The sequence below is a fragment of the Pseudoliparis swirei genome, chromosome 18, assembly GCF_029220125.1.
Source record: "Pseudoliparis swirei isolate HS2019 ecotype Mariana Trench chromosome 18, NWPU_hadal_v1, whole genome shotgun sequence".
NCBI lineage: Eukaryota > Metazoa > Chordata > Actinopteri > Perciformes > Liparidae > Pseudoliparis > Pseudoliparis swirei.
This window is the reverse complement of record NC_079405.1, coordinates 4,709,023-4,736,827: the sequence shown is the minus strand read 5'-3', so window position 1 is coordinate 4,736,827 and position 27,805 is coordinate 4,709,023. Positions and strand designations below refer to the sequence as shown.

The following is a 27,805-nucleotide window of genomic DNA, read 5'->3' as shown; positions in this document are numbered from 1 at the left end:
GGTGTAATAAACATCCCTCGATGTCACGGGGCGCAAAAATGGTATTCGTTTATTCCGGCTGCCGAGCGTAGTCCGCACGGCCTTAATTTGTGCTCTTTAACAATGGTGCCATACGGCGGTGGAAGCAGCAGGCTCTTCTCAGGACATGCCTCCGATTAAAATGAGAAGACAAACTCTGAATGTGCCCGCTGGGTCTCTAAGCATGAGGTGGGTGTACTGAGGAGAGGAAATGTTTTAGAATATACTCAGCATAGAGATAATAGCAGCGCTTAAAGACATGGACAGAAACAAAAGACTCTGAATATTCATTCATATTAAAGGAGTGGCCTCATGTGAATGGATTGTGTCTCATACAAATACGTATAGGCCCAAATGTGACTCAAGGTCAGTGCTGGTAGTGCATGTCATTCATCAAAACATTCTCATCCCATCTGATATTACCTTCTGCACCAAAGTATCACGGAGATATAAGCCAAAGAACACAGAAATATTAATCGCTTCATAGCTTTACATTCAGCAAATTCAACATACTTTTGTTCTTGAGAAGAAGAAAAAACGTTTCTCTCCCCTGCATTCCAGCTGGCATGGCTTTAGTGTGTGTATGTCCCTTTAAAAACCAGGCGGACTTTTGGGGAAGCGTCATAATCAGCTGTCAGGAAGTTCAATTTCAGCGAATCGGATTTCACATTTCAAATATGGCGACGCCTTTCTGTCTCCTATTGGCTCACAGTGCTGTCAATCTTGTCTTTCTTGGTACCAATCGATTCTATTGGCTCTAAGTATTCCAATGACGTGTCGTTCTTTAAAATCCGCCCTTCCCCGGCGGAGATATCTGCGCGCACAACAGCTGGCTGTGACAGATCCAAAGACCGGCTTTACGCACAGCACGCACGCGCACAACACCACTTTGTTTGATCGTTTTTTTATCTTTGATTTACTGTTTTAAAGCCACATAATGATGTATTTGCATGTATTGATCACCACAAGTAAAAGTGAAAGTGAAAGAAATGGTTTGGTACATGAGAAAAGTAAAATGGCACAGATGGTGCTTCAAATGTGCCCAAATGTAAATTTTAGAGACCTCGCCTAAATTCTCTTTACTAAAAAGTCTCCAACTATTGTTCTGCTTTATTTTTTCTGAGTCAAACTTTGCAGAGAGTCTGTTCACAAGTTGTATTATTATCTGGGTGATTTTAGGCCTTTGCTGTGCATCCATCCAGGATATATTCATCCTGAAAGTGCTTTTTTTTCTAATCGAACCTGAAACTTCTATGAAAATAGAAGATTCATCTTTATTTACTCTTTACCAGTAACATATATGCTAATATTTACACATCTGAACAAAAGCTCATTGTGTTCCCTTTATTATAACACCAACATTATTCAAATAGCTTGTGTGGTTGCAGAGCTACACCCTTTTTAGTTTGGGTATGTCATTTCGAGCAGAAACCTAAAAAAACGGGTGGGGGTTAACAGGTTAAAAGATATCACTCAAAGGCTAATATTTGAACAGTCTGACCTCCACCAACAGGACATAGCTCTTCTCAGACCCCAGGAATTTATATTAAGAAGTTAATCTAAGATGTTCAGCATTTATAGTTGAAAAGCCAAGTTGGTCATCGGAGTCAATAACGATGGTTTTACAGCGTATTTGCAGACTTCCGTGCACCATAGGCAAAATAATGTATTCGTATAGAAACGTCCTTAATATGCTAAATGGGCATCAATTGACAAACATTCTTTATTCGTCTGGATACCCAACTCCCTTTAGTGGTTTCTCTTGCTTTCCCACGATTTCTATTTGTACAATATTATATTTGATGAAATGGATTCCTGAGATGGCACATGCTGTTTTAGCTGCACGGTCAGAAAGATCATTTGCAAGCATGAATTAGCTCGGTATTATGTGTAATTTAGTTCCTTGTTGAGACAGCCATCCAATAACTTTACGACACGATTGTGCCGCCGGTTACGGCACCACTGCCGGCTCGGCAGAATTAAAGCTCAGCTTATCGCGACCGAGGGCCTTTCCTTTACGGCCGTCTGACGGCAGCAGGTGTCGGTTCCATCTGCGTCTCTCGAACTGGAGTGATGTCGTTCTTTCTTTTTTTTAAACTTGCACATCAACAGAGCGCTCCGGTAATGCTCCAATAATAATAATAATCCTTCTGATCCCATCCCTGCGCACCACAGGGGCGCCACGGGAGATCCCGACCACATAACTACTAAAAGTGCGCTTGGCACGCTCCCGCCGAACTTGGCAGGGAGCAACTTCACCGTGACCCAGGAGACGAGCCGCTGGGTTCACGAGCCCGGCGAGTCCTTGTGTGCGCACGGGAGCAGCAGAAACCACCGACGTGTGGAGGTAAGGAGATAAAAGAAAAAAACACTTTGTGCAGAGAAAGTACGGACGGACCAGATGGACGTCTGAAACCATGAACCATTAAACACCTCGCAGGCGGTGGTGAGCTTCCCGGTGTTCAGATTTGTGTATGTGCTTCTTCTTCTTCATCTTCTTCTTCCTCTTTTCAGGTCAGCAGCAGCTGAGCTGAAATATCGTTGGTGGGTCATTCCTAGCATTCAGTGCCATTTAGGTCCCCAACACATTATATCATATATTTTGCATGTAAAAGGTCAAATGCTTATTTTTAAAAGCTTGGTTTTACATGTTTATTCCCCTCTACTATAAAACATCAATGTTATTTCCCCAGGATATTCAAAATGCTAAATAATTACTCTGATTTTAGCACAAGTAGGCCAAATTGCTGTGTCCCAAATCATGTTTGCTCAACTTCTCTAACGGATATAAACAAAGAAATCAAACAAATACAAACAAATTCTACATTTGTGTCACTGTTATGTAACCCTTTTATTGATATTCATCACAAAATAAAAAATAAAAATGGTAATTCATTTTTATTGATTAAAGTTTTTTAAAAAGTGTGTGTCCCCTGTTTTAATGTCCCCCCTGTTACTGTGATTTGAATCCTCTGGACACGCCCCTTTACTATGCTACTATTTGTATGACTCAAGAAGAAGGATACATTTTAGGCGGGAAAATCATCTTCAAGAAGCAGAGTAAGTATGCACTCTTCCTTCAACAATTTTTTAATGTTTTTTACTAACTTAACTGTTGCGGTAAAGCATAACATGTCCACCCTGTTATGCTCATTTTTGTGGAAACTGATCAAAATGTTTACATTTAGAAAAAAATGTGAATAAAGCTATCAAATATCTTTCTCTGATGTCACAAGTGCTAGCTTGATCATCATCAGACATGTAGCAATAGCCAAGTTTAGCATACAATGTCCACCCTGTTACCGTCCACCCTGTTACTATGTTTCACAGTAACAGGGTGGACATACAGTAAGGGGTTGTTAAAAGGCTAGATGATTAACTATTTCCAGCATGTGCTGTTATGTATTGTTTGTTTAATATGCATATATGTTATATATATATATATTAAATTATATGATATCTAATGGTATGAATGTATTTATCAGGAAATGGCAGCGTTGTCTAATGCAGAAAAGCAGCGACGCTACAGGGCACGAAGGGATTCAGACAATGAAAGAAGGAAGCAGTACCTGGATAAAGAGAAGGCAAAGTGGAAGAAAGACAGAGAAGAAGGGAAAAAAAAGAAAGTGTCAGACCTCAGTGAAAGAGAAAGGAGAGAACAGAGAAAGAAGTGGCAAGAAAAGAAGAAAAAGGATAAAGCAAGAGCCAGCGTAATGACCACTCCACCTCAAGTCGAGACAATGCAGCACAACAAGGGCCCTCAAGGTTAGAATAAAGTTATGGGTTAAATGATTTGCAGATTGTGTGTATCTGGATTTGAATTATCTTACATGATAAAGCAAACCATTTTGTGTTTCAGTGATTGTAAATTGTGACAATAAACTTTTTTTTGTGTTATAGGCAATACGTTGTTGGACGGAACAATGTCAGAAGGGGGAGAAGGAGGCTCCAGAACCAGATTGAAAAACTGGAGGCCACATTGAAGAGAGAAATTAGAAAATGTACAAATACAAAAGAGAGACCAGCGTTTGGCTGGGGAGAACAAATCCTCGGTCTAGGGTGAATTACCTGCTTCAATCAAATAGTTAAGGACACAATTAGAAAAGATTGTTATTGCAGGAAGCCATAATTGAAGACATCAGAAATAAATACAAAACACCCGAAGGAACGAGAGAAACAAATAATTGCTAAAACAACAATAGGAAAGATTATCGAGAAATACAGGCTGCAGAGGGATGCACAGAAAATTCTTGGCTTTTCAAAAAGCGAGTTTTATTTTGAAGTCTAACTCTCCTCTCATTTCAGGTCACTTGCCCTTCCTCATGTGTCACCCGTCTGATTGTCTCCCCTGATCCCTGATTGTTTCCACCTGTTCCCCATTACCCTCATGTGCTTATAGTCTGCGTCTTCCCTCTGTCCTGTGCCAAAGTGTTTCGTCTCATGGTCGTTCACCAAGGCCACGTTCATAGCCACCGAGCCTTTTTGGAAACTTATTACCAACCTCGAAAGAGCGATTTTTGTTATAGTTTTCATAATCCAGCGTTTGGTTTCTTAGGACATTATTTAGCCTCCACCTCTTAGGAGAGTTTTTGTTCTGATAAGTAAACTGCTCACTGACGCCTCAGCATTTTGAGTCCTGACAACCTGTGGGGCAGATTTGATGTTTTGTTCTAAACTGTCTATAATATTATAATAAACATGAGCAAATATATTGATGTTGTACATCAAATTAAAGAAGACAACTGGGGCTACAAGTATCAGTGAGCCATTTAAACACAACTCAAACACCAACTGAAATACAAATACAAATATCATGATCATAATTTTGTCAGGTGTCGGCCCACTCAGAACGTTTCCGTAGCTAGCGACATGTAGCTTTGTGCAATCACAAAAGAAGAGATGTTCGAAAGCAAGAGGACTTCACACAGATTCTAAATATCTTTACAGAATCCATCTGCACCAAAGTATCACGGAGATATAAGCCAAAGAACACAGAAATATTAATCGCTTCATAGCTTTACATTCAGCAAATTCAACATACTTTTGTTCTTGAGAAGAAAAAACGTTTCTCTCCCCTGCATTCCAGCTGGCATGGCTTTAGTGTGTGTGTATGTCCCTTTAAAAACCAGGCGGACTTTTGGGGAAGCGTCATAATCAGCTTTCAAATATGGCGACGCCTTTCTGTCTCCTATTTGCTCACAGTGCTGTCAATCTTGTCTTTCTTGGTACCAATCGATTCTATTGGCTCTAAGTATTCCAATGACTTGTCGTTCTTTAAAATCCGCCCTTCCGGAGATATCTGCGCGCACAACAGCTGCGCTGTGACAGATCCAAAGACCGGCTTTACGCACAGCACGCACGCGCACAGCACCACTTTGTTTGATCGTTTTTTTTATCTTTGATTTACTGTTTTAAAGCCACATAATGATGTATTTGCATGTATTGATCACCACAAGTAAAAGTGAAAGTGAAAGAAATGGTTTGGTACATGAGAAAAGTCAAATGGCACAGATGGTGCTTCAAATGTGCCCAAATGTAAATTTTAGAGACCTCGCCTAAATTCTTTTTACTAAAAAGTCTCCAACTATTGTTCTGCTTTATGTTTTCTGAGTCAAACTTTGCAGAGAGTCTGTTCACAAGTTGTATTATTATCTGGGTGATTTTAGGCCTTTGCTGTGCATCCATCCAGGATATATTCATCCTGAAAGTGCTTTTTTTTCTAATCGAACCTGAAACTTCTATGAAAATAGAAGATTCATCTTTATTTACTCTTTACCAGTAACATATATGCTAATATTTACACATCTGAACAAAACCTCACATGTGTTCCCTTTATTATAACACCAACATTATTCAAATAGCTTGTGTGGTTGCAGAGCTACACCCTTTTTAGTTTGGGTATGTCATTTCGAGCAGAAACCTAAAAAAACGGGTGGGGGTTAACAGGTTAAAAGATATCACTCAAAGGCTAATATTTGAACAGTCTGACCTCCCACCAACAGGACGTAGCTCTTCTCAGACCCCAGGAATTTATATTAAGAAGTTAATCTAAGATGTTCAGCATTTATAGTTGAAAAGCCAAGTTGGTCATCGGAGTCAACAACGATGGTTTTACAGCGTATTTGCAGACTTCCGTGCACCATAGGCAAAATAATGTATTCGTATAGAAACGTCCTTAATATGCTAAATGGGCATCAATTGACAAACATTCTTTATTCGTCTGGATACCCAACTCCCTTTAGTGGTTTCTGTTGCTTTCCCACGATTTCTATTTGTACAATATTATATTTGATGAAATGGATTCCTGAGATGGCACATGCTGTTTTAGCTGCACGGTCAGAAAGATCATTTGCAAGCATGAATTAGCTCGGTATTATGTGTAATTTAGTTCCTTGTTGAGACAGCCATCCAATAACTTTACGACACGATTGTGCCGCCGGCGGTTACGGCACCACTGCCGGCTCGGCAGAATTAAAGCTCAGCTTAACGCGACCGAGGGCCTTTCCTTTACGGCCGTCTGACGGCAGCAGGTGTCGGTTCCATCTGCGTCTCTCGAACTGGAGTGATGTCGTTCTTTCTTTTTTTTAAACTTGCACATCAACAGAGCGCTCCGGTAATGCTCCAATAATAATAATAATCCTTCTGATCCCATCCCTGCGCACCACAGGGGCGCCACGGGAGATCCCGACCACATAACTACTAAAAGTGCGCTTGGCACGCTCCCGCCGAACTTGGCAGGGAGCAACTTCACCGTGACCCAGGAGCCGAGCCGCTGGGTTCACGAGCCCGGCGAGTCCTTGTGTGCGCACGGGAGCAGCAGAAACCACCGACGTGTGGAGGTAAGGAGATAAAAGAAAAAAACACTTTGTGCAGAGAAAGTACGGACGGACCAGATGGACGTCTGAAACCATGAACCATTAAACACCTCGCAGGCGGTGGTGAGCTTCCCGGTGTTCAGATTTGTGTATGTGCTTCTTCTTCTTCATCTTCTTCTTCCTCTTTTCAGGTCAGCAGCAGCTGAGCTGAAATATCGTTGATCATACTTTTTTTTTTTGAGGGGTGATGTGATGTCGTCTGTTGAAAACCAGCGAGAAGCCGAACTCTCGTTTGAGAATGTTTGCTGACGCTCGGCAAATGCAAACCCTCGAGGGCTCCTCCTAATGAAGCATGGGCGGCGGCATTGCAGTCAGAAGTAACAACCTCCTTATGGCTTTAAAACAAATGGAAGGTGAAGGTCCAGAAACTGGTGTTTGTTTGTCGTAGGTTACAGAATAAATGTTGGTCTGCCGAGGCTGTTGGAAGTTTAAGTAGAGACGAAGACATGCAATTATGTTTTCATGTATAAACAATATTGTGAGGGTGCATACAGTGAATCCATGTTGCAGCTGTAACAGTATCTCGGGGCCTAAATATTGCATCCCTGAGGCTTGTAGTGGAAGGAATATGAGCAGATGATATGACGCAACCATCAGATTTGCTGTGTGAGATCTGCGTGTATGAACACAGGCTTACTCGCTAGAACATCGGCTGCCCCTCCGATGAACGCCTGGTGAATGTCAACTGAATGAGCTGGAGGGTAAACGTGGCTCGTTGTTAATGCAGCCTCAGATGAGATGTGCTAATATGATCGCAAGATTCATGCCACAACTCAGAAGTTCATTGTCGAAAAAAGTGCCAGCAAGATATTTTACTGTGAGTGTAAGAGTCAAATTGTATGATGTAAAAATGTTACATGCCATAGTTATGTGGAGTGGAGTGGAACTTAAGTTATGAGTAAAACCCAGAACGTCTTGGACTGATTTATTCCTGCTCACACACCCACATCGCTTACACTGGTGGGATTGTGTCCTGACGGAATATCGTCCCTGAGGAGTCTGCTCAACTTTGTGAATAGCTGAAGCTAACGGCTAACAGCTATCGGCTTACAATAGTCACGCTACCCGCTTGCTTAGCGTAGTTTGCGATACAGTGAGTCAGGTTGTCTTTTACCCCTCAGTGTGGTTCTTTATTTTTTCCTTCCGTGTAGTGAGTTTAGAAACCGTTTCTCGGTCGTCTCGTTCCGAACGAAAGCTAAGAGGAAGAGAGCTCGCCATGTCTGATGATGAAGCACACTCCACTGGTGAGCCACGAGCTAGCTAGCTCAAGTGGAGCTCCAACGCCGGCGGTGCCGCCGTCCAGCAGAGCATCGGGAGCATGGCCGTGAGTCTTTTCAACTGTGGGTTCGCCGCTACGAGGTCATTCAAGAGGCCCGTTACAAGGACAGTGGAGCTAACCTCTCGACTACCAGCAGAACTGTTCAATGTTTGGGATAATCTGCCTCGGGGAACTCAGAGCTCCGATGCTGAAACAAAGAGACATTTGCACACAGATTTTGGCCAGAAGGATATAATTGCATCATTTCAAGCATTGCCTAATGCCCGTCCAAGATTGCCTCGTGAGGCAATGGAAGTTTATGCTGCGGATGTTTTGCAGGCTGGTCAAAGAAGCTTTCCCCGAGTTTGAGCATAAAGCTTCAGAATATATGAAAATGTCTCGCTTCATTGCTGCTCTGGATCAAGAGAGCCTAAAGTAAAGTGTCATGAAAGAGGAGTGAAAACTTTCACTGAAGCTTACGAAGTTGCTTTGTCAAGCTGAGCGGCTCGCCAAGCAGCCAGATTGGTAAAGCCAGTGTCCCCAGCTAATGTCACTATCGGGGATGTTGGCCCAACACAGTCCGTCAGGTTCGTGAAAATGACTCTGAACTCAGAAAAGCTGTCCGGAATCTGACTACTACTGTAAAATATTTAAGTAATGACGATGAGGATTTAACATAATGCATTTAAATTAATGAAAGATCTCACATTTTTAAGCAAAAGGAAAAAGATATTTTGCATAGACTAATTGATGCACAGACAGCCAGTTCAATATTGGGAGGATATATCCTTGAGGAAGCCCCATGGGTTGTTTATTTTTGCCTCAATCGTCACACAAGGGGTTTTAACTCAAAGAAAGACATTTAATCATTAATCTGCTCTTTGAATTCATTTAATTATGTTTTTGTTCCCAATTCAATGGGCTCCAATCCAACCAGTTGCTTTAGTGCTGTGTTCTGCTCCCAGTCAGGGACTGACTGGTGGTAATAGGAAGAGGTGATAAAGAGTGAAAAATAATCTCGGAGGGAAGTCTACACTGTTGTTCTGAACAAGATGCAAAACTATATTAGTCCACGTGGTCAACAGTTGATATGTTATATTTGTGACTAAACGAAAGGGAGGAAGTTGTTTAAAAGAAAATGTGCGCACTAAATCAATGTAACCGGTTGTGATGGATATTAGGTGTGATGAGCAGGAAGATAATACAGAAGCTAAGTGACAGGATAATGGAAACTCAAATCGAGGGCTCTTGAACAAATCCCTCCGCCCCCCCTAGTCGGGCTAAAAGACGACACCAAGGCAAACACTTCAGAATACAACTGAAGAACAAGTACAGAACCCATAGGTGGAACCGCCGGTCCCCAGCAATTCGTAAAACCACTGCACCCCCACCCCCCAAAGCGCCAGTTTCACAAACCGCTCAACCAAACCGCTGTGTCCGCGGGCGTCGCCATCTTCGGTCTCGGCTCGTACGCCATTAATCCCGCCCATTTGAACACAAGCTTCCAAAATATACACATTGCTTAATTAAAGTCGTGCATCCATTATTGAAGCGGATCCTAGTTTTATGGGTTGGGAAGGTAATTAGTCCCTCTACACCTTAGCGCTCATCTCTGCTTCTCGGGGGTTATAAATACCACAGCCGTGCCCGCCTCATTGAAGGGTATCCTTTAAATCACATCCGCACACCTTACAAAAAGGTTAGGAGAGAAGATTTCGTGAGTTACGTGACACGGTGTTCTTCAGTCGCAACCCAACCCAACAATCGTAGATGTGTCAGACACCATGGGCACAGATCAACTAGGAGCTGGCTTCTCAAGGTCAGGCTCCACTCAAAGGAAACAAATAACCTTTCCTTGTAATCTTTGGAATGTGGCATAGAAATCACTTTGGGTAATAACAAATAATGACCCTATCTCTAGCATTGGGGAAGGGGGTATTGATTTTGTTCATCCACTAAAGCTGGATATTATGACCTTAGCTTTACAGGGATGGATTTGTCAGTGTTTGCAGAATGAAATATATATTTTGTGCGATTAGTGGTGATGGGTCAGAAGTCTATCCCTCAACCGGCGAAAATCACAATGTACAAAATCAATTGTACTGTAATAACACCACGTGTTTGATGCTAACACACATATCTTTCAAGTCCACTAACTTTATTAATCCCCAGTGGGGAAACTCATTTCATACACCTACAGTAAAATCAGAGTATATTTGTTTAGTTGGAACCAGGGTTATTTCATATATTAAACTAAAACCAGCATTGTAGAATGTAGTTCGGATACTAAAAACGAAATCAAAACTAAATAAGCAAAAAATTAAGAGTGAACTGAAACAATAATATCAAGTTTAAAAAGACTATTTATTGATTCAGATTCATGTTATAACAATGCTATAACAACAATTAAAAGGATATGACATCCCAGCAGATGCTGCAAATGCTTCACATCAGACACTAAATTATTAAACAATTAACATTATGGACATTCCAACATTTATCACATGTATTTAAAATTCAGAATAATAATTTGTGTTGCAATGTTATTATATAACACATGTATATCTAAGATTTTAAAAGCAACAGGATAAGTCTGACTGCATGCACTTGTCCTGGCTCTGAATCACAATTAATTGATTGAAGCACTGCTGGGTTGTTTTAAATTCTCTCTTTTATGTAAATAGATTTAGGTTTTTAATAGAAACTATTCAACCTTGCGGGAAATGCAATTCAGAAGGCATTATTGCAAGGTAACCCTCTACCATTGATGCTTCAATTTTGAAGGAGATTGATTGTTGTTGAAATGTTGCAAGTCAAAAATACAAAAGTATAACCTGACCATGAAGTGGCATTATCTCCCTCTGTGTCCTTCTGGCCTTTGTCTGTCCTCATAAAATACTGCAAACACATTTCATGAGGATTTCTTGGAAACTGAATCACTGTTTTGCTGTTAAATTTCCGACAGATGAGCCTCTTGAATGAAGTGAACACTGGAGGCGGTGAACAAAAGGCCAGACTCTATTACATTATCAACTCTGTGTACTACAAAAATTGCACACTTGAGACCGAATAATATTTGACAGTAAATCCAATACCCTAATAAGGATTCTGTCCAGAAGCTTATTTCAGCCCATTCTCTCGATGAACTTCTCATCCGTAACCTTTCACTTCAGAGGATGATGTTTACCTTTGATAACAACAGAGTGCCTCATCATTCATTTACAGGCACGGCACACCGTGGAAGCTCACTCAGGTTCAGGGGTAACATTTACATATTTAATTGCCCTAGTTGTGGGCACATCTCGGTGCTGCTTCTTATACATGTTTCCTATTATCAGGATACAATCTTGCTGGTGCATTGTCCAGGGAATATGATGTTGATAGAGTGCATTCAAAAATGAAAGCAAACAAAAGAAAACAGAATACTAATAGTTTTGATCATTATAGGCCCTGGTTATACTCGTCTTTCCCATGCAACCTTCCTCTGATCGCACCGGGACCCATTAACTGTCGAGTCTGAACCCTCTTGAGATCCGATCCGACTCACATCTGATCTTCATGCCGAGGTGGCTTGGCTCGCAACGATTTTGAACGTCAGTCAGGCGTGGGCGCAATACGGAAAATAAATCAATGGTAGTTCTCACTTCCTTCCTCTGACACCTGCTGATGACGTGTATATATAATAAAACAACAGGGGTCTTTTATTGTGAAAAAAGTGCATTATAAAAAAATTATCAAATGAGCAGAGCTTCCTTTGCAGTTATTCGTCAAGAAAATATGACAAAATAATACTGCGGGGAGGACGTCGAAGCATCCTAAGTAACTGGGGGGACTTTATGGTGTAGAATTTATCGTCTTCTTTTGAGTGTAGAATATCTCCGAACTCTGTTGGATCAGGCAGTTCCGCCTTAAAGTGTAAACTGTAGACCCAAAGATGCAGATGCTGCTCAAAAAAGACCTGTGGCGATGGATCGACTGCGGCCCCTCAGGCTTAATAAAGTCAACGCATGCTGGTGGGTTGCGAGAAGAAAAGCAAACTTTCCACAGAGTGAAGGACAGCAGCCGAGGTGCCAAGAGTTCAGGGTTTAGCCTTTTGAAACAGGATGATTGAATTGCTTTGCAGGGGATTCATTAAAATGATAATTCATATTTATGAAGCCCTTTAAAAAATTATAATACTCTCCGTGTACTGATTCCTATTAATAAACTTTTTTCTCTCACCCCCCCTCTAATTTTTTTTCTTTCTCCTCTCTACTTCTTCCTTTACTTCCCACTGAACTTGACACACTAATAGGTTATGAATAATTCTGTTTCAGTTTAGACGGCAATTAGCCGCAACACCAGAGGCTAATCTTCTTCCTCTCTTGTATGATTTAAGACACCAGCTTAGTTAGAGGGTGCTCCGACTATCCCTCGTTCAAATCTTCCCACCCAACGCTGGATCAAGAAACAGCTAACTAAATACCATTGCATTAATAGTCTTTTCGCTGACAACATTGAGGGGGAGCGCCCAACATTGCTCATCAAACAGACCAGAACAAAGGGTCGAGGCAGGGGCGTCGTTAGGCCTATTTTAGGGGGGCTTCAGCCCCTCTAAAATGTTCTTCAGCCCCCCCCCCCCCCAAATAATTTAACATTAATTCTTTTAATTTTAAATGTTTTTTATGATATCATTAAATTAAACTATTGTTTCTCACATGGACACGTTATTTAGAACTCCAATAGACTATCATGAAGCTAGCTAGCTGTTTTGTTAGAAACTGTCTCCAGTGAGCGAGCTTGTGAAAGAGTGAATTTTAAATACAAGAAATAACTTTTGACATCTCTCTATTCTTTGCATTAATATACATTCTTAGGATTTTTCTCAGTGATAGTGTCCAAAGGAGCATAACATATCACTATGACCCTGACATTCTGTCTCTTGTGTTATCAGATACTGAATGAAGCAAAACTACACTTCACTTTCTTATGAACTGTCGGAAACAATGGATACCCGGAGCCCCCAAAATAATTGGGCGTGCAAACGTACCCGGACTTTTCCACTCCCCATGGGGCTTAGCCCCCCCTTTCGTTAAATCCTACAAACGCCCCTGGTCGAGGGCTTAGTCAAAAAGACTTTTAAGACACACACCCTCCGCCAAAGAAAAGAGAAACATGAAAACCGCAGGCAAAAAACCCCGAGACAATGGAGTAATATTATCAAAGTATCTCTCTGTGGTGTTTGAATGAAGAATTCCACCATTGCTAATTAGCCGTAGGAGCACATGGAGAACAGCGTGTCTCTGCTGCTGGAATTGATTCATCAGAGGCCAAGAGAAGCAGCTGTCGTTAGGGGAACTTAAATACAATAATTACAGCTCAGTCTGAGCGAAAAGACTTCGGGCACATAGCGTCCTGCCGCGATTGAACGAGAAATCACGGCAACCGATAACGCTAATATCACAAAGGCTATATAAGGTTTGAAGGAAAAGGAAAAGAGCCACTTGATTGGCAGACGAATCGAAAGACTCGCAACAAAGCAAAGTGTTTTTGCGTGAAAGAATGAAAATCCAGATAATGTGGAGGGATGTTGTAGATTCCATAATTCACATTGGATAGAATTCTCAATTGGATCGATTTCTTTACCCTGCTTACATACAAACCCCGAGGACTCGGAGACGAGTGTATTTCAGTTCTGTTCATCGCTGAAGGAAAGCAATAACCTTCTTCTAATGGCCGACATTCCACATCCGGATAACCAGTGAAATTGAATCAATCGTTTCGGTCTCCGGTGCCCCGCAAAAAAATAAAACATGTCCATTTGAAGGGCGCACGCTGACGTCGAACATAATTCCGATGCAAATCGTGAAACTGATGAGTTTCTGTAGCGATCGCTAATGTTCAACTCGGCGTACAGTGTAATTAAAATATACAGCTTTCAGTCTCGCAATGCTCATGGAAAGACAATAACAGTTCACACACCACAATGCAGAAGAATTGTCGCTGTGAAACAGAAAGTCATGACAAAAGGACACAAAAAAGAAAACAACGGTGGAGACTGCAAATCATAATTAATACTGTCTCAACATCCATGTGAAATATATTTTTTGGCGAGGGTGATTATTTCACTTGTTGTCTCGGGCGCCATTGTATTCTTAGTCAACATCCATGGACGTGGCTCAAGCCTACGGAGACTGCAAGTAGCCTACAATGATGCCATGAGGATACTGTTGAAGAGTGGACTAGTGCAAGTGAGATGTTTGTGGCTGCAGGTGTCGATACATTCAAAGCGGTTTTAAGACATCTAATGTACAAATTCATCTGCCGGGTTGATGACTCCGAAAATGAGATCGTCCTGTTTTTATCAAATATAAAATTCAGCACTACACGCTACCAGTCCTAGCTGTGGAGACACTGGTACAGCTGGTTATTTATAAAGCATGTGTAGTTCTTCGTTTGTTTTTTACTTGTGATTGTGTATGTATTTTATTATATTTTAATGTTTTGTACTATCTGGACCTTGAGTCTGTAATCAAAGTTTGATTGATTGATTGAATCAAATGAATTAAACGTTCCTTTTATGAATGCAAGCCTCTGTCCTGTCCGAATGTGAGTTCAGAGTTCATAGATGATGGCTGTGTACGGATGTATCCTGGGCTCATCCTTAGAGAGAGAGGGCGAGGAACCTCAACCTCCAAAGGCAGCTCGGGGTCGAGCCGCCGCTCCTTTTGCGCGGTAAGGGTCCAGCGGAGGTGGTTGGGGCAATGGGATTAGGACGCCTCCTGGGCGCCTTTCCCTTAAGAGGTTTTCAGGACATGTCCAACTGGCAGGAGGCCCAGTCGTACACCCATTGCCAGAGAGATTATATATCTCGTCTCGTCTGGCCTGGGAAAGCCAGGAGAGCGTCGCTGGGGAGAGGCGTGTCTGGAATACCCTCCCGAAGCCTACCCCCCCCCCCCCCCCCCCAACGTTCATTTGGAGTTGTGTTCTATTGCCACTTTGAGAATGTAAGTCTCTTTTTCACTCTGGTTTATTTCTGTATTCGGATACGTCTGTATCTTCAGCCGTTAAATGCTCCACAATGTTCACTAATGGCTGGACAATGAGCTGAAACTCATTATAAAGCTCAGTGAAGCTGAGATTCTCTTATTCTCCGTGAGTCGATGCTAACGAGCGACCTCTTTCACGTTGTCACACTGTTTCCGCAAATGATTGATTATGGCGAGGTCGTAAAGCTCCGCTCGCTCATGTTTATTCTGAGAATCAGAGAAATGCATAAGTCGTTATGACGACGATGCTATCCGCATTACTCGACATACCTTTTTCCTCTCTGAAATGAGTATAACGATGACATCTAGCCTCTGGCAGCTCACAGACAACGAGAAGCGTCCCACAGCCCTGTCTTCTGTTGCAGAAGGCCTTTGAAGGGTCCCTCGACATGCAACCCGTGTCCCACCACAGTACGCCGTGCGTCCACGATACGGACTCGTGCTTAATAAGAGCGGAGATGGTACTCACACATGACAGTAAGAAAAACATTCCCCGAAGCCAGGACGACCTTCTCCCTTGTTGCCCGGTCGTAGATGCCCACGTGGCACTCGTAAGGTCCGTTGTCCGAGATGCGTACCTCCGGGAGCCTGCAAAATACAAGAGTATACGAGTTGGTATTTGCATTTTGGCAATATCAATACACCAAAAACAAAGCATCTAAAGTGTATTGCTGAGCTTCAACATTGATCCATTTGAATATGATGACTTTTTTCCAATAAACTGATGTAGAATAACGAGGTATCACAGATGCCGACAGTGAGAGTGATTATGATCATGAATACTGCATCAGGTCTTACTGAGACAATGTCATTGCACTGTACATATTCATTGAGTATGCTTTAAATCAAGAATTCTAAATTAGGAATAAGTTCTTATTTCTCTTGGTATTTTTCCTTGTGGAACTGAATTTGTCTCAACGTCATCCAATTTCTTCTTAAATTCAAAGAGAAACGGTGACATGGAGTTCTTTGTCCGACTCACAAGGCCAACAAGCTACTTTATTTTCAAAAAGGTAAATGGACAAAATAATTTGGTTTCCAATGAAGGCTTGAAAGGGGCTTTTTAGAGCAACGTAGAAACAATCAAAATAAAATACATTTAATAAAAGAAAACCTGTAAAATAGGAACAATTTAATCAAAATCAGAGAATTTACAACTATCCAGTGTCTGACCCGTCCAGCCCGACCTCCTCCTCCCGTTTGCATTTGTGTTCACACCGTTCAATGTGTGAATGTGTGTTCACCATGAGTAAAGATTCCTAATCGACTTTCCATTGGGTTCGTTTTCCGTTGCGCGTCCACGTAACGGGCCGTTGAGAGGTTGCTGACGTTCCACAGGTTTTTCTGTGAGATCAGGCTGTTTTAAAAAAAAAAATTTTTTAGTAGAAGCGCAATTTGCATTCATCACTTGGCTGATGTGTCACCGGTGATGATCACAAGGAGACGCGACTCGTCACATTTAGCCCCCGTGTGATTTATACCCACGAAAAAGGAACAATTGTCCTTGCCCACCCGGGTGTTTCAGATGGAGACCTCTGTTGGAACAGCGGCGGGGCTCTAATGAGTTCAGCTGTGTGTGTGTGTGTGTGGAGATCCGTCAAATCAAACATCGTTCCACCGTGGATGTTGCGTCTCCAAGGTCTTCAAACTTCAGCTGAAAAGTTTAAATCCATACGTTTATTTTCCTCTACGAACATACTTTTGTTTGATTTGTCTTTGAACATTGATTATTTATCAATTACTCTTTGGGTGGACCAGAGAAATGTATGCAAAGAATCCTTCAAAGAGCCAACTGATGAGCGAGTGACTGAACATCTTATTTACATCTTTGCAATTTGTCACATCTAAAACCATTTATTTCCCTCAAGCAATTTAATATTTTAATTGACAGTTTTTGCCACTTTTAAAGAAAAAGGTTACTCGGGGAAGAACATTTATACTATCTATCTCATCAATGCACACCAGATGAGTTTAGTGTAGGATCAATAAATAAATAATGAATATGTCAAATGGAAACTAGAACACACACAAAAGGTAGATGCGCACACGGTGACTATGGGTGAGTGGGTAGCAGGTCCGTCTTTCAATCAGGGGGTTGGAGGTTCAATCCCCGCCCTAGTCGATGTGTCCTTGAGCAAGACACTTAACCCTGAGTTGCTCCCTGTAGCTGCGTCTACAGTGAATGAATGTAACAGTACTGTAAGTCGCTTTGGATAAAAGCGTCAGCCAAATGACATGTAATGTGATGTAACGACACTGACGACCAATCAGGACATTCGACGCACCTGTGATTCTCTCTCTCTCTCAATTACATACATATTTTCTTTCTTAAAATATACTTTATTCTAAAATATACACGTTCACGTTTTTATTCTATTTTAGTTTTTTAAATCTTAAAGTTGTGAATTTTTTACAGTCAAATAACAAACAATAACAAGTAAACAATTATGGTTGTGATTCTGTATGAACCATAATTGACCTGACTGAGATCATAATCTGTTAATACATTCCGTGGACTAGGCTGCATTTGTCTGCTATGATCAACACAAAAGTAATAAACACATTATAATGAATTGTTATGGCGTTATTTAATTGTGAAAAATTAATCACATTTCTAGCGATCGTCAAAAAAAGCAGGCGCGTCACACCCGATGAGACAAAGATGGCCGCTCCGTGTTTTATTGGTTCTGTGCAATTGTTTTTTTAAGTCTTACAACCTTGGAGAAAACAAATAAAAAACCAATCATGAACAAATGTTTGAATAAAGTGAGCACACCCCAAGATATGAAGTGTGTTTTCTACTATAAAATAGTATATAAAACAAGTGAGTCTTTTCGGCGCAGTAAAAAAATAATGAGAATAGCACAGTTGATGTCTCCGCGGCGGCCAACGGCGGTACTTGTTTGGCTACGTTAGCTAAAGTAGCCCAGTAGCCGTACTTCTGTTTCCCACAATCCCCACCACCGCATTCAGGGATTCAAACCAGGAAAAGCATGGGTGGGGAAAGGAAGTCGTAAGATAAGATAATTCAAGTCATGGAATTATTGCCGGGAATGAGGGCGAGGAGGCTACGGAAGAAAAAGCCCCGACCTCGGCATTTCTGAGTGGCTGCCCTGCTTCGGTATTCTCCGCCAGTCGGGATTTCGGGGAGGAAAAAGAGGAAAGGTTGTACTCCCAACATCGAGAACTCTGTTAAATATTAAGACCTGCTCTGATCTTTGATGCCACGTATTTCAGACGTTCTCATCCATGAGAATCTCTTCACAAAAATGCATACTGGAACAATTTATTTTACAGTCGCCTCCCATTTGCTGTTAATGGGTGGGCCAATGGTAATGTCTATTGGAATTAAATCACCATTTGAGAGGTAATTTTTTTTTAAATGTCGTTGTGGACCTGGCTTTTATTATACATATAAAGCAGTTGGGGCACTGACTGTGCCAAGGAGTTCTAAGCATGTAATTTGGATTAGTGAATAGCGCTTTTCAGAGTGTTTGGAGTCCTTGAGTAACTAAAGTATACTCACACAGGATTCATCCACAGCGCACGATCCCAGTCGACCGGATTCACGCTCACAGTTCACATGTTATCGCTCTTTATCTTCCATTTACCTTCTGGATGCCCAACCACCCTTCTTTTGTTATTGCCTCTTTTTTGAAAATGTTGCTCAAGTTTCAATGATTCTTTCAGGCCTTTTGCCTTTTAACTTTGTTTTCAATGAGTTATAAAACGCGGAATTGCACAATGACACAAACCAAAAGGTAGATGCAGAAAATCGCTGTGAAGATGATTGAAGTGAGTAGTTGTCGGTGCCACACCATTTACGAAAATTATGATTTACTAGGATTTTCACACGCAACCATCTCTAGGTTTCACAGAGAATGGTCTGAATAGGAGAAAATATCCAGTTAGCGGCAGTTCTCCGGTCTAAAAAGCCTCGTCAGAGCAGAATGGCCACACTGCTTTAAGCCGATATATCCTTTCATTTTTGTTGGTGACTTATTCTAACCCGACCATCTGAACCTGGCGGCAGAAATCAGGCCTCATCAGACCAGGCGAGGTTTTTCTGATCTTCCATTGTCCAGTTTTGGAGAGCCCGTGCCCGTTTAAGCCTCCGTTTCCTGTTGTCCAGCAGTGGCACCCGGTGTGGTCTTCTGCTTATTTTTCGAAATTACTAAGGCCTTTATGACATCTGCCCAGAAAACTGACGCTCACTGGATATTTGTTCTCTTTTTAGGATCTCTGTAAACCCGAGAGAAGGTTTTGAATGAATATTCCAGCAGATCGGGTGTTTTTGAAATACTCCAAACAACCACGAATGGCACCAACAACCATGCCATGTTGTAAAGTCACCTTTATTCCCTATTCTGACGCTTGGTTTGAACTTCAACACATCGTCTTCCCCTTGGCTACATGCCTGAATGTTTTAAGTTGCTGCCACGTGATTGGCTGATAACATAATTTACATTAACAAGCAGTTGAACACTTAATATATCAATACTTGATACTTACAGATGATGTGTGTACCAAAAATATTCATTCTATCTTTACATTAAGACACTTCAATAACCTTTTGTTTGCAGCCAGGAAGAAAACCTCGCTGGTCATGTGACCATTTACACTTAACATATGTAATGTAGTTATCATTTCAATTTTTACTGGAATACATTGATGCATCATTTCAAGAATATTCTAAGCGATTTATGACTGATTTTAAGGTTTTTTTTACGGCCAGGAGGATGAATTAATACGCAAGCGCGGGAATAGGTAATTGAATAAATAAACAATTTCCAGAAAACTACATTACAAAAAAACACACACGACAAGATCTCCCCTGTACGGCAGAGAACATCACACACAGGGGCGGGATCGATAGCAACGGGCCCCCGTGGAGGAGCATCGAAAAACCCTGCAAAGAGAGATCGATTGTCCCCAAGGAGCTCCGTCTGAAAGCGCTTTCCTGTGATCTTCGGCCTTCCTGCAGAACTGCTCCCGCCTACCAATGCAACCGGCTGGACGGAGGGAGTGAAAGAGAGCAGTCTGGACAGAGCGCCTCGTCTCATGGCTCATCCAGTCAAATCTGTGCATCGAATTAACGCGCACATTGTCGGAGACTCTTTCTGGCCTGGAGCGTCGCGGTCAAGACTTGGCGACCGTAATTTCAGCGGAGAGAGAGAGAGAGGCAAATTACCTCGGAGGACGGTGGTGGTGGTGGTGGGGGTGTAAAGAGAGGCTTTGTAGTCGGCCATGTTTCGGGGTGAGCGTGGAAGCGAAATGACGGGGATAACGCTGTGATTCTCTCGGTGCCGAGGGAGGCGCGATTGGCTGGGTTACATTATCGTAAGTGCCGATGCGGCTCCTCTTTCTGCTCTTATCCGCGAAGCTCGAAGGTTCCGTTGTCTCGCGTTGGTGAAATTCAAATGCAAAGAGGAGACGGCTCGGCGATAGAATAATTGGAGCGCGTGGAGATGTGTGACCAGGAGATACGGCGGTTTGCACACTGACGCCTGTGTTTTTCGTACACAGTAAAAAAAAATTGAATAATAAAAAAAACATCTTGCACAGTGAGTCTGTTTCATTAATCTATGTGTTGCAACACTTCGTGAGACGAAACTTAATTCATCACGTGGGGGCAGTCACCTCCGTGTTCTCTTTGCTTCTCATGAAGTTCACACAATTTTTGGATGACAATGTTTGGGTGTACAGTGGCTCTCAAAATATCCAACTTATACCAAAAGATTTTAACGACACACATTGTGAGAATTTCTTTTTTTTTACGTGCCGCAATTCCTTGCAAAGATTCAGACTTTTAGGGCCTGAAAATAAATCTATTTCCGTTGATTGGTCCAATTCCTTGAGGGAATATCTTGCTTATTAATCACTACCAGTTTAGAAGAAGTACTTAAAATATCACTCAGAACATTTATTGCACTACATACTTGAAACACCAGTGAAGTGTGTAGCCTCAGCATGTTGCTCTCTGCGTGACAACACAACATTTGAGCTTCCAACATGTTTTTAAGCTTCGCCAGCTGTGAGAGAGCAGAGCAGAGCGGCAGCTCTGAGCGAGCCAGTGGGGAACCTTCACATGCACTAGCCTCACATGCACTAATCCTCACGTGCACTAACTGTCACATGCACTAGTTCTCACATGCACTAACCCTCACATGCACTAGTTCTCATATGCACTAACCCTCACATGCGGTAACCCTCACATGCACTAACCCTCACATGCACTACTTCTCAAATGCACTAACCCTCACATGCACTAACCCTTATGTGCACTAACTCTCACATGTACTAGTTCTCACATGCACTAACCCTCACATGCACTAAAAACACAAACGCAACAACTCATTTCAGGCAGTCAAATAGAAACATTCATTATTTCTACAGTTGAGACACAGGAGCTCGACCGTATCTCGCCGTTTGATGTTTTGTAATTACAGTCCAAACAAAGGTGACAGAGATCCGCCGTGTTTAATTAAAAGATAAACATTATTTGATTTTAAAACAAGGTATATTTTGTGCAGTCACACAACGGGATGGTTCCTGAGCTCTGGCTACATGCCCTTATATGGAAGTGGTAAAGGGGAAACATGGCAAAAGGAGGAGCCCCTAAGCTAGGCTTTCCTCATGGAATGTAATAAACCCATTTACTGAAGCTTAAGCACAAAGATGGTAATAAACTGAATATTTAAAGGGTCAACAAGAATCATTTTGATATGAGTAATTGGCTTCTTCTACATGCGACTGGCTGTAAAACACACACACACACGCACACACACACACACACACACAGGGAGAGTGACGTCATTGAGGTGGACTCCATTATATCCTTTCAATTGCAACATAGGCGCATGAAAATGCCTCCGGAGGTAAAGTTCCCGTGACTTTTGCTACATTTTGTGTTTTTATTACTCGAGAACTGATGCAATATGACAGAACGCTCGCATCCACATCAGAGAAGGAAGCCTGGGGGTTGGATGAATTCCTTACCGAGCGCACCTCGAGCTCACGGACGATCCCCCGATCCAGATCTGCTGGACCACGTGTCGCTGAAAGAGGACTCGATTGCCCCGGGAGGAGAGGGAAGCTAAGCTAACGCAGCTAGGACCTTTGGGGCTATTACACCCCTCAGATCGCTTGTAGTCATAGTCAAAGTGGATTTATGTTCTGATGTTGAACATATTGAGAATTCTTTCGTTGCTGCGGTTTTCATTCGTCCTGCGGCAAGTTAAAAAAATGCACTACAGAAAAAAAATACTGTTTAAAAAAAATATATATTCCGTTATGGGCGTTAGCTTAATTTTATTATTGCATAATGACCATTAATCATTGTCAAATTCTAAAAAAAAGTTTGTAGTGTTTATACTCGACAAGAGGAAGCACCCTGAGGGGCTTTGAGTTGTTTCCTGCCCCCTTAGTCCCACAATGTCAGAGCGATCTCCGGCGTGAAGAAGGTTCTGGCCGTTCACTCATGGTCATCGTTCTAGCACAGAGGGATAAAGGCACTCTGGCTCATTTGTATTCCTTTAAAACCAATAATAATCGTGTTGGGGGCGACGCTAAGCACCGGACACATCGACGGTGCCCTGAACAGTTGACATTGGGTGAGTCATGTAGTCGCGTACGTGTTGGTTTCTATCACTTTGGTCGGACATGAGGCCGATTTTGCAAGGTTTTTTCTCTGCCCTTACTTTTAATCTGCACCTTTCCTTTCCTCTTGCCACAGGCTGGTACTCAACGGGCTTTCAATGCCAACTCAAAGCCACATTACACTCTAAATCCTCTGACACCCACGGCGGTGTTTTTTCGGTAAATCTGGTTGATTTAGACCTCTTCTCTGGACCGTGTGGGCGTGCACAGACTGATTGAGCGGCATCGTCCTGAGGCTCCTGTGTCGCCTTTGTCGAAGCTGCGAGGGCGGGACGAATTGCATTTTGATCCTTCTTATTGGTCGGTCTGGTTTGATTAGAAAACTTTATTAACCCCAAGTGGGGAAAGTCATTAACTTGCCACCAAAAACAATAGACACAGTCCACAGAGCACAACCGACGAGAAACACACTACAAGGAACACAGACAACCAGAAGATGACCCATAAAACATGACCATCAGAAGGATGCAAAATCTAAATAAAAAATTTTTTTTTAAAGGTGTTGATTAAAAAATCAAACTGCTGCTGGAACAAAAGATCATCCGAGTCATTCAGTAAAACACCGAGGCCTCCTGAGTCGCTCACTGAATGAACTTCTGAGTCCATTAAAAACACAGAGTAGTGGATGGCCTTTAAAAGAAATGATTGTTTTGAGCTTGGCCATTGTCCTCTTTTGTATAGTGACCTCTAGTAAGTCCGAAACAATTCAAAACACCTGCGTGACTCGACCATGGGACATATTCTCGATTTGCGATCAGATTTTTATGTCGTAATCGCCAGGAAATATCCTGGTTCCAGGAGCAGTGACGGCAGGCCACAGGCAGGTGGAGCTGATTATCACTTCAGTGGCACTTGAATAACTTACTTATGGTAATCTTTTGTACTTTGGCTTTCTTGAGGAAACGTTCTTTCTTGAATCTTGTTGTTCTGAGTTTGTACTCGTGGTAGAATCCACTCATTGTAAGTCGCTTTGGATAAAAGCGTTAGCTAAATACAATGTCATGTAATGTGAGCGGGGCTGTCATCAGTTCTAATAATACGATTTAAAACTCTTCGTAAGACATGGTAGGTTGCGAGCATGTGAGAGAGTGAAGGGGGGAAATTGCTCCCAACCATACGTTTAAAAAAGTTAACGAAAAATGTATTGAACTTCTGTACGCCCTTGATGCGCTACATTCATCTTTTGTGGCATCTGCTCTCAGGATTTTGAGCTTGAATACTGGAGGTCCTCCAAACTTAAGTGCCATCGTCTACATGCTACATCTGTCATTAGTCTGACAAGGACTAAGCCTCTTTGCGTTGGCACTTAAATATAGTGGAAGTACCAGCTGCTTCCAGTCTTTAAAAGATTGTCAAATGCTATCAAGACTTAGATGGAATCAATATCACTCTTGAAATGTTCTTATAATGGAAATCTGTCATGTGAGGAGAAACATGACTCGTTACTCTTTTTAAAAGGCACAATAATCACATGTTACCTTTGAAAGAAAATCGGAAAAAAGCTCCAAGAAATAGTCTTAAATGAAATGAAATGCAGTTTATAAAAGATACGCAATATGGAAGGCATTTATTTGAGGTTGTAGAAGTGGATTTGTCAAGACGGCTGAGGCTTTTGTGCAGAAGCCCCGGCATTCTCAGGTGGAAATGGAAGATTATAGCGTGGCTTTCTGCATTTCTGTCGAGCTTCTAGTGTTGCTCTGTGAAAGTCCGTGACCGGTTGCAGGGATTCTTTTCTCGACTGGAAGAATGGTGCGACTGTGCCATCGGGACACATTTCTCTGTGTTTGAGTAAAGCGGGTTGAGAATTCTGATAAAGATGGGGATGGAGGTCACCAGAGGTCACCGCCGCCGACCGTTTCTGATGCAGATTCTTTTGAATTCCCCCTTTCCCTTTGGTAATAGACTTTCCCTCTCATTCGCTCTCCATATGTATGTGTGTGTGTGTGTTTGTCTGCATGGGGGTAGGTGTGTCTAGATTTGAGGAGTTATGTATTCAGTGTGTGTCTGATTTCACGTTCCCATGTTACCGAGTGCATGTAAGTGTGTACATCATTGCCATGCCGATGATGCCTATTCTCTCCCAGAGGGATAGTAGGATTGTCCAGATAAATCATCCTCAACTGGGCGGTTACACCACACATGAGGAGGGAAAAAAAGAAGAAAAGGGAAAAGAGAGGTGGGGGGGAGAGAGAAAATAAAAACACAAAGGAGGTAGAAGCGTACATGAGCGGAATCAACGAAAAGAAGATGAGATGAAAGGGAACGATGAGAGTGGGATCTTCACAGAAGGAGAAATGGGCGAAGATGGAAACATTCTGTGGGATGCGACGTATGGCCAGTGCTCCCTCTTTGTGTTGTTGGACATTCAGACATGGGGAGGGAGGGGGGGGCGGGATTTATCTGCATCGGGATGACAGCCTGAGCAAGAAATGAGGCGATGCCGGCCGTATTTTTGAGGCCCACGGGGGTAAAAGAAGTGCCCGTAAAGTAATGTAATCAAGCCAACCGGAGACGGCTGACTCCTCGTGCTACGACTCTCCTTCTCCTGCTCTCGCTCCGTAAAACCTGTGAATGCATGCACAGCAGGGCTGTGCTGGGTTTGGATCGCAGACACTTAGAGCGATGGGGGAGCCTCCATATATATATATATATGGAGGTCGCGCGACCTGCGGATATACGCTGTGAATAAGCAGCCGCGTGGCCAGATGTTCGATAAATCTTGAACACTGAACTCTTTATCCGGAGCCGAGTTGCCTGATTAAGCGTCCCGCCCCTCATGTAATAACGCACTGACCCCGTTACCCGGTCACTCCGCTCTGGTCTGACCAGCAGCAGATGGCTGGGAACGGAGTTACGTGGCACGGAAGTTCAGCACGGTGCATTTATCGCGGCAGCAAGACGTCGCGTGATTACGCAAAAAGCGTAGCGCGTTGCGATTCGCTAGTTCGACTAATTCGTGAGCGGAAAGCATGCATGTCGTTTTAAAATTAGGGGATTTTTTTTTTTCACATACCGGACGGTTGATTGGTACACGAGGTCTTCGCGCCGGCGGTAGTCCTCCATGTGAGAGTAATTGGTATTAAACATGGCATCGTAGGTGAAGATTTTCTGCTTGATGGTCCCTCCATCTGTGACCTGTGGAGCAAAAAAAAAGAAAGAGAGAGAGCATTAATGAGACGATTGCTCTAATGATGGATGGCACATGGTCCACCCTTTCTGCCCCCCCCTCCTCAGAGCTCCTCCTATGTATAAACTGTTGTCCCACGGCCCACAGTGTAGATAGCACTCCTGCCTGCAATTACCCTCCATTGATTCATCTGCAGCCCCGATAAGCTCATCTCTCCTTGTGTTGTCGGGGGAAAAAAGAAAAGGGGATTGGAAACCTGCTGACGTGATAACATCAGCGAGGCCGTCGCCGAGGGAGACGTGTCTTTGTGCACACGGTTAATTCTTAATGAAGACTGACACGGTACTGGTGTCATGTATACTGTGCGTGTCAAGCTTTATGCAGAGGTAATGGCTTGTGCCGAGATACTGCAGACATGGGGGGAGGATGTGTGTGTGTGTGTGGGGGGTGTATTCAAAACACTGGTCTCATACTTCTTCTTTTTTTACAGAGTAGTTCTTTCCTTTCTGATATTCACGGGAGCCTCGACGTCACTTAGCATTACAATGATTGGGATATCTAGTGGAGCCACTAATGGTGCTGCGAAGAAAGAAAGTTGTCGGTTGGGCCATCACTATCGTTCTGATCCAATCCGATCTCTTTCGGTGAGGTAAACGACCAACACGTCTTCATTATCAGCCTGTATAACGTATAATGCACACATCTCATCGTGGAGAGACAAAGCTATATTGTATTTAGAGAAGCAAACATTTGTTCCCCCTCGTGAATGTGGGGTTGACTCGTACTACCTCTTCTAGCCCCTAGAGGGAGCTTCACCACCTCGGGCTAAGTCTGCTAAGTGGTACCGCGGGGGAGTCGACGACGGAGAAACAACCAGAGAGGAGAAGAGTGGAAGAAAACCACCTGTTAACCAATGAGAGGGAGGCTTTTTTAACTCTACCAAAAGGTCATTAAGCCTTCTCGCAAAAAAAAATCATCCGTCCATGCTTTTTTGATTTCTGCGAAGAAATATTTGACCCCCCTGTGAGAGCGAATTGTGAAGTGAAGATGGTGGCTTTTCGTTTCTTTTAGGCGGAGAGGCGACAGGTCAGGGCTCCGCCTCCAAGAAGCAAAGCCCCGTCTTAAAGCTGTAGTTACAGTAATGGACCTTTTTTAGAAACATCGCCAGGGAGCCGAGCCACGCTTCTGTCTGACGAGGCTTTACGACACCTCATCTGACAACGATTTGGAAAAGGCTTCAAAGCAAACGGCAGACTCCACTTCCTGGATGCATGGCAGCTATATGGAACGTTTATTTTAACTAGATTGATGATGAGATTGTCGTAGAGACATAAATAGATACACATTATAGATAAGTACAGTGTTTATATCAGCACAACTGTCAATGGAATTGAAAGGGTTCATTACCAGTTACTTGTTATTATCTTTCTCAATTTCACACAGGTACAGTGCTGTCAAATATCTTTTCATTCTTCAAAAATTATGTTATTTATCTCAATTTACAATCTTGCAAACGCATCGGAGTAATTGGATACCACTAGGCATAAACAACTAAAGTCAGACAACAAAGTTAATTCATATTTATTGATGCTCATGACTTCCTTGCTTGTGTTTGGGGGTTTTTTTCTTCTTTTTTTCGTTTTTTTCCAGTAGCCCTTTTCAGCCGACAAGTCACTTAAAGTCAAATTAAGTTTGAGGTGTATGCATCATGAAGATGTGAGCAGCTGTTGACTTCTTTTTTACATCCACATTTTGCATCTGCATACTAGAGTAAAAAAAACTAGGAGACTCAGGAAAAGCCTGCACAAGAATCCTTGCACAAACATTTGCAAAAGCTGCT

General features: G+C 42.5%; 1 protein-coding gene across 1 annotated transcript in view; it reads right to left on the bottom strand.

Moving 5' to 3' along the window:
• Positions 1-27,805, bottom strand: part of igsf21a (immunoglobin superfamily, member 21a) — a 202,355-nt gene that overhangs the window by 57,379 nt on the left and 117,171 nt on the right. Inside the window, exons 3-4 of the mRNA XM_056436905.1 lie at positions 25,852-25,973; positions 15,649-15,767 (exon numbers count right to left, since the gene is read on the bottom strand). Of these exons, the coding sequence (XP_056292880.1) occupies positions 15,649-15,767; positions 25,852-25,973 (241 nt within the window). The remainder of the gene's footprint in view (positions 1-15,648; positions 15,768-25,851; positions 25,974-27,805) is intronic.